The 11,197-nt window shown below is 34.9% G+C and overlaps 1 protein-coding gene across 1 annotated transcript in view; it reads right to left on the reverse strand.

Annotated features, from left to right (window-relative positions):
- LOC100642305 (guanine nucleotide-binding protein G(o) subunit alpha) overlaps positions 1-10,913 on the reverse strand; it is a 35,844-nt gene extending 24,931 nt beyond the window's left edge. Inside the window, exons 1-2 of the mRNA XM_003401584.4 lie at positions 9,971-10,913; positions 1,026-1,643 (exon numbers count right to left, since the gene is read on the reverse strand). Coding sequence (XP_003401632.1) covers positions 1,026-1,143 — 118 coding nt within the window. The 5' untranslated portion in view covers positions 1,144-1,643; positions 9,971-10,913. The remainder of the gene's footprint in view (positions 1-1,025; positions 1,644-9,970) is intronic.
- Positions 10,914-11,197: the final 284 nt, after the last annotated feature.

The following is an 11,197-nucleotide window of genomic DNA, read 5'->3' on the forward strand; positions in this document are numbered from 1 at the left end:
TAGTGGATCTATATTCGTTATTTATACCGTGATTAATTTAGGCTCGGTATAATTTAATTTAAACATCGAGTCTCCACATCCTACTTATACGTACATTTAACTTTTCTTTATTTATAATTTACACAGCCCTATTACTAATTCCGATTACTTTGCATATTGTACAAGCACAAATTCTGTCATTCGATTGTCCGAAATATTGGATCGTCGGGTCTTTCTGTAATTATTCGGCCAATCGGGACTCTACTGTACTTATTATGTATTAAAATGTTCGAACCTACTTGCGATCTATGGATACGGGACGTATCCAGATAGTAAGTTTCAGTTGGCTATTAAAGAAAAGCAGAAATTTATTTATTATTTCCCTTCCTTTTTTTCCTTTCACCCTTGCTGAGACAGTTGCAGCTGAGACTAACAGGGCACCGATTTTTATAGATAATACAAAATATCGATCATAGATAACGATGACGCTTAAACGTGCAGCCAGGACCCTGGTTAAGGTGCATAGACGACCGGTGCATATCTTTGGGAATTCGAACCGGTGTTATGCACCGGTTTGACACTTTCCATTCATGTTTCACAAATTTTACGGTTCTTGCTGAACCGTAAAATTGTGTCTGAAAACGTGCAAAGTTTCTCGAGTTACGTCGACGCCGGGTGTCACTTTAGACGACACCGCTCTATGAAGCTGCGAAATCGGAAAGTCCGTTCAAACCTGAAAGGGGAGGACTAGCTTTGATAAATAAATAAATAACAATACGAAGCGAGGATAGAGATATAGGTGTCCTGTTACGACAAATGTTATCCACGATGATAAAAAGTTTGATCACTTTTGAAGTAGTAGTTTAAGGTTTCTGCTTTTCTGTAATAGCCAATTACAATTCGGCAACCGTCCCGAATACGCCTCGTACAACGTATATATATACTCGAGACCATTACTATCCATCGTCTTACCTCGAGTTCCTCTATCTATATCGTTCCTACCTAAAAATATAAATGCCGTCCGTACATACGTTAAATAAACTCACCAAGCAGTAGCAGTTTGATATCCTTAGCAGCCTGGATACCATCCTCCTTGAGATTCTTCTCGATCTGCTTGCTACGGGCCAGTGCGGCCCGCTCTTCAGCGGACATGGCGCAGCCCATCTTGCCACAGGTTGCCTTCACAAACGCCACCACCAAGCCTCTACCTTTCCCTTGGCGGCTAGGAAACCGTTACTCTACCCTCTTCGTGGCCACCACCACCACCACCACCACCCAACCAGCACGGCTCGCGACTCACGTCGCAGGAGTCGTAGCTTCTTCCACGGTCGCCTCCACCCTCCTCCGCCGCCACCACCTCCTGCGCGTCACCACCGCCGCCACCCTCGAACACCAACACCCCGACGACGTCGTCTTCGTCTTCTTCGTCACGTTTACTCTCCCTCTCTCGCGCACTCTCTCTCTCTCTCTCTCTCTCTTTCTTCTTTTCTCTCTCTCTCTCTCTCTCTCTCTCTCCCCCTCTCTCTCCTCTCTATCTATCTATCTGTCTGTCTATCTATCTATCTCGTCTCTTCCACACTAGCTGATGCTCCGCGACGCTCGCCGCCTCCTGTTGACGGAACCCGCCACCCTGGGACGAGGTTACGCTCTCGCGAGATCTAGCTCTGTAACAACGAGAATTCAAAGTTTCATTTATATTTTTCAACTCTGCCTTATATTAAATTGTAAAAGAGGAAAGTTGAAGCACGATATAGTAGCGTTTGCTGGTGATATAAGTTTGTTAGTTTGGAAAATATCAGTTTTTGTGTAAAAGACAGTTTAATCCTCTCGCGAGCACTATTTTATTTCTCTCTGTTTATTTCTCATCTCTAAATAGGAAAATTGAATTATAATACAATAGTCGGTACAATAGTTTGATTACTCCGTGTTTGTCATAAGATTTATCTTAAAAAATAAGAAAATTTTCTTCTACTGCGATTAAGCTTGTATTTATAATCATATACGTATATATAAAGGAATGAATCAAGTTTTTGTGGACATTTAATTTTCCCATTTTGTTTGCTTCGGCTTACTACCATGTATCTCTTGTTATCAAAGGAGGAAGCTTCTGGTTCACGACTCTACACTCCACTAATAAAACAGTTACGCTTGATACCATGTATTTTTAAAAGCATTGAAAGCACAGATAACCCTCTATTATTGTAACTTTATATTTTTTGCTCGTATGAATATCTTACTATTTGCGAAAATTTTCAATAGACAAAATGTAAATGATATGCAAAATTATGTTAATATATAGAAATTAATGCATTATATAAACTAATGCGAATATTTATTTTCATTCCATCTGCTTTATTATAATCTTGTACGATTATGATTTTTATTATAATCGTAAAAATCTGCATAATTTGCATAAACCAATACGTAAACAGCTACTGTTTCATGTTATTTCTCATATGTGTCCTTCTATTTTGTCATATTACTTATCTACGTATGAATCGATCGAATCGATCAAAATATCTTCCGTATACTTTTTCCGTTGTAAATATTTTGTCGAATTTTCATTCATAATTAATTGCATCTGACGAAACAAACGTTTTAAAATCGTCGACAAAAATGTATTCCAACGTTTCTAGATAAAGTGAACGCTTTGTATGCAGTTATCCGCTACAAATTTGCTCGACCGTATGTCATTTTCCTATTTACCTAGCTCGTGCCATAAGCTTGCAAACATCGTGAACCGAAAGTAAGGTTCGTATGTTCGCGAAAATGTTACATAATATATAAGATATTGCACACTGTAATAACGATAACTATTCTTTTTAATTAATAATACGTTATTAGTTCACGTACTAGAATTAGGTAACCTTAAAATTGTTCCTTTTTAGCCTGTTTACCGTTAAACTGTTCCGATTCGGACGAAATGATAACTCGACGAAAGAAGTAAACAACGATGTAAGGAAAAGAACAGGTTCAATTTGCGGTTTTTCTCGCTGAAATATTAACAGGATAATGGGAGCTAATGTACCCTGGAAATCGATCGAATCGTTTCGCTGCATCTAACCTATACACGCCAGGTCATACATAGATTTCGGGTCACTACCTTAACTTCCATCTTATCGTGAATCCTTTATGCCTCAGAATGTCATTATAGGTTTATTTTAAGGAATATAGAACCGGGTTCTTCTTGCAACGGATCTTTTTTCCCTCCAAGAATTTTTATTTAGATCTTAAGTCATAAATTCTATTTTATACCAAACTTAGGATTTCATTTCATAATCGCTTATATTTATCTTTTCTAAAAGATAATATCCGAATCGAGATCTCAAAATTGACTTTAGTTTGTTGGATAAAAATTCTGTTTCATGAATTAAACGAACATATATACCTACTTGTTCAATTTTATTTATTAACAATTACAATCCAATTATATATCTCATAATTTATAGTATAAATAATTTCTATAGCAAATTCACGAATTATTATTTTACAGAGCCGTTTCTCTGTAGCATAAAAGCATAAAACAGTGAGACAGGCAGTGAAACCTTTCACGAATAATATTCAGTTAAAAATTTGTTAATTCACCTCCGACTAATTTAATTAATTAATTAAACGAATGAAACGAATTTCAAAGCGAATCGTAATTAAAAAGCTTCGCTCTGACTATGTTCAAACTGCTATACCATGAAAATTGGGATAAGATCGGGGGAAAAAGCGACATTCAAATTCAACTTTGGTAAAGCATGTGCGAAAACTAATTACTTTCATATACTCGATGACTATTCGATGAAATTGTATTTTGTTAGATAATTAGACTTATTAATTTGACATTTCTTTTGCTACAAGTTAATTAAAAATTAATCCAACGAAATATTTAAATATAATTAATATATTCTTTTGTCTGTTTTATTTTAGCAACGTGCTTTAAATACAACGAAGTTGATAAAATACAGACCTTTCTAATAAATATAAATACAAAGTAGAAGTAACTATATTTCAGTATATATGTATGTTCGATATCTAGCGAATGAGTTAAAGATATTGTCATCTGTATCACCTTGCCTGCAACACCCTCGTACTATGGGATATACTATTGCCCCTTCTTCTATCTCGACCTTAAAACAAAAGATGATATAGAAGTGTAGGAGGGTGCAACGTTTGCTCGCCGGTAAGTAAAGCTTGGACAGCTCTGTCATATGTAAGGCAAGGGGTTGATCAAGCTATTCGAACGATTATTTCTGGCCGGTCAGGGAACGTGTTTCACGCGTTTAACCATAAGCCATTTACTATCTGGCTGCGAGCTTTCGGAGTTGAGAGCCTACTTGGAGACTTTCAAGTTCGAAGAACCGTGATATCTCATTGCAGAAAACGAACCGCAATCGTCACTACGGCCGTTACTTCGGTTTAGTCCCGGAGATACGGAGGTGATGATATATCCATATGGTATAAAGAGTGAAAAACTCAACCGCGCAGTTGTACGACTCAAGGTTACGGTAGGTATAATTTTTTATGGAATAAAGTTTAATGTTCGATAACAATTAATTACGAATAATAACTCAATATTACTTGTTGAATTACTCGTATTTTTAGTTTATTACGACTATGATATAGTGGTGTTTGCTTGGTAATAAATTTCGTTAGTTTGAAAGATATTATTTTTCTGCAAAATTAGAATACATTTCAAAACGAATATATTACAATAATTATACGATAATTTCGAATAATTTTACGAAGAAATATAGAAATAGTATAGAACATTTAGTAAAAGAAATTATGATTACGATATGCATATTTAGAAAAATTGAAATAGGCAGCCTTTAAAACGCATCGTCAGATTTACCAACGCAACAAACAAATTACTCATCGCGCTGAAAAGTTATCGAGCAAACAAACGAACTCTAGGTTGATAACGTCGTTTGCAATTAGCGACGTTAGAACGGCAACACGTATCGACGCGTTTTTTCAGCCAATTTTGCCCGGTTATCGCTATTCGATAAAGTTCAAATATTCGATACATAATCGTAAAAATATGCAATTTCGTACGTAGAACATAACAATAAAGCGAAGACAAATGTTGATGATGTAAGTTGCCAGATTAATTACTTAACCTGTAAGCTGCGATATAATTAATTATTCAACGGTGCATACGCATGCGTATCACGCGTTGTTGAAAATATATTTATTTTGGAGATAACGCGTTCTCATTATTATTCTACAGCACATGGTGGTTTATTGTTATAAGATTAAACAATGCTAATTTACTATTATAAATAAGTAAATTAGAATCGTTCCATACTATTGTATTATTTATGCTAAACTTTATTGTTCGTTATTGTTAAACTGATCGAAAATTTCAAGCAATTAACATATGTATTGTTACGACGAAGTATAGTACCACACGTATTATACTGCCATACAATTAAATAATAATAAAACGACCTGTCATGTATTATAGAAAATATCGATCCATGTTTTGAACTGTACTCTAAAAAATTCATATTTTTTCATATATAAAAAGAGTTAAAACTGGACTATTTCTTACCACTTGTTGGTGTTGGCAGAGCTTTTAATACATACGCGAGACATCTGCTGTTTTTGACTCGAAGAGAGATTCTTTAATCGCTCGACGTTCTCGCTAATGTGTTCATTTAGTTCGAGTAAAGAAATTTCCATTTGTCAACTTTAACTTATTGCCTTTTTTTACTTGTCTTAAATTCGATTCCACTTTATATATATATATATATATATATATACTATACACATTATATAACCTAATATTATTAATGATGCTCTTCCACTATTCTTACAATTCGAAGATTTAAAAAAAGCTAGTAGCTGCTGTATAGACCAAGATTGCTAACGATATTCTTTCATTATTCTCATAATTTAATGATTTATAAACGAAACTAGTGGAAATGCCAAAGAAAAGAACATAACCTAACTGTATGTATTGAAACAAAGAAAAGAAAAAAGAAAGAAAAAAAGAAAAAGATTCGATTCTCGTGTCGAAGAGGGATGGGGCGCGTAATCGAGACGTAACTCATTCAGAATCACAGTATCAATAATAAATCGTGGACGTCTTTCGGTTCGTAGTTGGCGCTGCCGGCGATATTTTCTTTCGAGCCATCAAAGAAAACACGTCTTTCGCCTGACGATCCGTCACATAAAAGCATCTTTTCGGAAGTTTCGAAAAGGGGACGAGGCCTCGGCTTGAAGGCAAACGTTTAAACGTTGTAACATCGGTAATGTCGCGTTTCACCATCCTTCTCTATTTCTTTCTCTCCCTGCCTCCCAAACCGCTTTTTCAGCCTCTAACCTCTGTGGCGCATGCTTTCCAGAATTTCAACTCAAGGATTTCGTTTTCAAGGAAGAACTACTTCTCTGTTGTGGACGAAAGCGAAAAAATGTTCGATTCAAATGCAGGTTTCCTTTTCAGACGCTCTATATGCCGTACCGATATTGAGATTTTTAACGAATTACAGGATTAGCTTCATTCCCATTACTTTTAACATGTTCATTGCTACTCAAAGTTTCTATATTTTGCCCTGGACATTTGCCCAATTTGCCCAATTGAAATATCCTATACCATACCGATTATTTTTTACAAAATATAACGCGATATTTGCGCGCTTTTATTTGTTGACAATGTTACCTAATGCAATTGGTAATATTTAAAATTTGTTAGTCCATGAAATTTACTTTATTTTAATTATTCGAAGAACTTTGGTGATGCGTGTCACCGATGATCACCGTGGGCAGCCAACGTGTTAACAACTTTCATCGGATACATTCACATACAGTCATCGTGATACGCTTTGTGCACCAATTCTAATCGATAAAATAAATCAATCTTTTTCTTTGAAGATTTTAAGAAAAATGCAGAGTATGTTGCATATTCCCAAAAAATTCGTGTTTATTTATTTTCGCGAAACAGATAAGATAAAATAAGAAGAAAGTTTTGCAATTTTGTTGAAATAGCCTACATAAGATATAAGCAACTATGCTACGTTATTATTTCTTTTCAAGGAAAAAAGTTCCTCACTGCGCAAAAAACAAAACTTTGCAACAAGTAGAAAAGAAAAGTACTCGACATTTCAGGAACATTTTATATATATATATATATATATATATATATATATATATATAGACATGTATTCCACAAGATATTTTTAATATGTATGCTGTTATTTGCTTCTAAGGAAAAATAAAACGTTTTATATTTTGAAGCGGAAGGTATAAACTCACGTAAAATAAGAAAGAAAAGAATTCGAGTTTCGCTCGACATTTTATACCTGTTGTAAGAGACAAACATACCTATATAATATATTAAAATTATATTTTTGTAAAAAATATTACATTTTTATAGAGAAAAGAAAATTTTGTGGTCAATATAGTGAAATTTCTGTTATTCCTTTCATGTATTAATACATCTTGTATGCCGATTATCATATTTTGGAGAACGATAGATAACACAAGAGCCATAAAACGTTTATGAACACTACTCAAATCTTTACTTCGTATTGAAAATAATATTTTATCTTTTAGTTCGTGAAAAATTGGTTTCGCTTGGAAATAACGGAGAGCGAATAATAACATGAAACGCTCTAAATATATAAACTTACGTTCATATTTTTATTAATTTAATAATAATCTTTCATTTCCAGTGTGTTCTACCCATTTTTAAAGATTTACCAACTCTATTCTCTTTTGTCAACTCTAACCACAAGATTCATCTTTAAAAAATCATTACGTCTTTAAAAGCAAATAGAAAGGGAACTCCATCTCCAAAATGAAGAAATAAATTAACAAAAATATAATATCTCTATTTCATATACGTATAAATATGTATAATATTTTATAATAGAGTAAAATTCGATATTAACTAAAACCGCGACCTATCGAAAATGCTTGAAACTCGGTACGACGAACAAGCTGATATACCAATCACGTAAGAAAAATGAAACACTGAAGTAAAAGATACTCGAAACTTTCTACACGTTAAAAGCTAAATTACGCTTTAACAGCATATCGAACATTGAGAAATACTGTCCCATTCGACATAATAGTCAAATCACGGTATTGATACATTCGATCACTTAGAGACATCGTTTCGTAATAAAATCGTATCCTATTCAGAAACAGATCAACGCGTAACATCTATGCAACGTCAATTATATTTACTGAACGAGGCGTAATAGTCAAATCATAATATTGATATATCACTTCACAACACCGTTTTGTATAAAATCGTGTCCCAATATAGAAACGTATCGAATCATAACCTATCTATAACCTATGTATGTCAACTTTCGAATTAAAAAAGAAATTCACGATTATTCTAGAAAATCGCACTTATCTAAACATTAAATTTGATATTATGTCCGTTTTGTAAATTTGTTTAATAATTGGTTAATTAGATTGAAATAATTTGTTGAAGTTTATAGTCATAATGAGGTTAGGATGGTACAAGAAGTGTTGTATAAGGAATAGTACAATTTGCATAGAATACAGAAACATTATATTATATGTAAAATTATTCAAACTAAAATAATCGTTATACACAGTGTCTCGGTAATTGTGGTATAGTAAGGAGGAGATTCTATGTGGAAAAATAAGTCGAAAATATAAAACAAAATATTTCTACGCTTCGTTTTTCGAGAAGATCAAGTTAAAGAAAAACTTGTGAATACACGTAAATTAGGATATTTGCTATTAAACAATTCGTAGACGGTTATTTTCCATGCAAATATAAATCGAAAATAAAGAATAAAATTTATTAACATAGTTTTGTTTCCAAGAAAATCGAATTGAAAAATTTGTTAAGTATACATATTTGATTCGCATTCACACCTAAAAAAATCAGTAGGTGGTTATTTTACACCCAAAAATAAATCGAGAATGAAGAATATAATTCTGTAAAATAAAACTCCGATTTCAAAAAAAAAAAACAAAAAAAATTGAATTCGCGTATATTCGATATATTTTCAAACTTGATCATCTCGTCTTAGAAAATGTTGTTCTTTATTACTGATTTATTTTTCTACGGGGAATCACACCCTGTTCGCTAGTACTGCACGTTATCGGACACCCTATATATTTTTTCATATATACACTACCGGTCGAAAGCCTGAAATCATTCTCTCAGTCATCGCATATCAAATTTTTCGGTAATTTCGTCATTAATTCAAAATCAGTTGAAATTTTCTTTATACCGATAGATATTTTTCTAGCAAGCTTTTCTAGCAAAAAATTTAGCATTCTTAACTACTAGATTCCGTGGAACACGTAGTGATTTCAAGCTTTCATTCTGATTTCTTTGCTTCAACTCTAATACTAAGTGAGTCGTTCAGACGCCAAACTGATCAACTCCATAAATTAGAAAATATACAAAAATGATAACATTTACAAAAATTCATTATCATTTATAATATCATACATGTCACTTTCTTATAATAAACCAACTTATGGAAGTATAGTCACTATTAGTCATCCACAATATTCTATGTAAACCCTATAATAAAGACCAGTATCATTACAACAAAGTGTTAGAAAATTTCTCTACAAAGTCAATGTATTCTATGACAAAATAGTATTTCCTTTTCTGCACATTAGGAAACAAAATATCTTACTGTTATACTACATTATATATGCTTTATCTAACTCGAAATTTATATATATTTTACTTAATGTTAAACAAAAGATGCCCTCTATATAATACATAAAGATGTACTTATGCATGCCTACGGCTCAGTTATTCTTAAAAAATTGACCATTAATTTCATACCTATATTCATGTAAATAGCGTATACGCTTCTTTCAAATAAAAATGGTCACTTCATGGCGACTGTAATTCATTTATTCTTATGAACTGTGACGATTAATCGCATATCTGTGCAATAAAACGAAACAATCCACAGAAAGAATGAAATCGATCAATTTGGTTTCTGAGAGATCAAGATTAACAATAAAATATCACTTTTCGCGAACAGACCTCGAAATGCTATCGTAAAGCGTCGAAAGCAAGCGTGACGGTGAATCAGCTCGCGAAAAGAAGGGCGTAAGGCTGAGACTCACTGGTGAAGCCACCCCGCGTCGTCCGCTAGGTACCAGGGTAGCTCTCCGTGTCTCCGGTCGCGTACATAGACACCTCTCTCCCGTGGATACTTCCGAAACCCTTTTTACGCACCTCTCCAATGTATATCTCACTTGTCTCACTATGCGTGTATCTCTATCTATGTACGTCCGTATCACCTCTCGAATCGATACGACCGGCTCCGTTCGAAGAACCGAAACAGTCGAACGTAATAAAACGTTCAAACCGACGAGAACGATCGAGTACGAACAACTATATAGAATCCACGAATTAATTGGGCGATTCGAAGGAAACAGAAATATCCTGGTACGGATCTGATACGATCTCGTGTCTTCGGGGACGATACAAGCCGCGCCGCGTTGGAACGATCACTGGTTGATCCGCGTCGCTGGAACTATAGTACTAACAGGAATAGTACGATCCTCGAGTTTCGAACTACTACTACAGGATATATACGAGCGAAGAAAGGATATCTCGAATCGAAGATAGAACACTATATTAACTAAGCTCTCACGTTTGGCTCTCTCTTTCTCTCTCTCTTTCTCTCTTTCTCGCTCGCTTTTTATATATGCGTTGAAGGATCGCGCGTCTATTTCGAAGTTTAGTTCAGAACACAGCCCCTAAAGACACGAGGAGTGTCTTTTTTCTTTTTCGAAAGGTTGATGGAGAGAAAAGAGAGAGACCCGAGCGAACGAGCAACTCCGAAGCGTTCGAGGTGCTGGACGCGACCCTGGTGGGCTCCAGTACACGACTGAAGCGCCCTCTCGCCCCGCCCAGAGGCGCAGCGGCGCTTACGGCCGCGAGGTTCGACGGGACGTCGATCGATCCACCGACTGGCCCCACCACTCGTGCCTATGGGATGGATGGCGAGGAGAAATCACACAACACGCATGCGCGGGATTTTCATCGAGATTCGAGGCGAGAATCGACTGATGCCTCGCGGGATCGAAAACGCGCTCGAGCGTTTGAAATTTTCCCTACCACGATTCCCTACCACTATGCAAGGGACATTTTGAGGTTTTAATTTTTATGCGTCGGATTTGGCAAATCCGCAAATTATTGTTGTACGTGGATTTTTATGCGATTATTTTATGCGAAATTTAAGATATACATAAAATATCCAAT

The sequence above is a fragment of the Bombus terrestris genome, chromosome 16 (assembly GCF_910591885.1).
Source record: "Bombus terrestris chromosome 16, iyBomTerr1.2, whole genome shotgun sequence".
In the NCBI taxonomy this organism is placed as follows: Eukaryota; Metazoa; Arthropoda; class Insecta; order Hymenoptera; family Apidae; genus Bombus; species Bombus terrestris.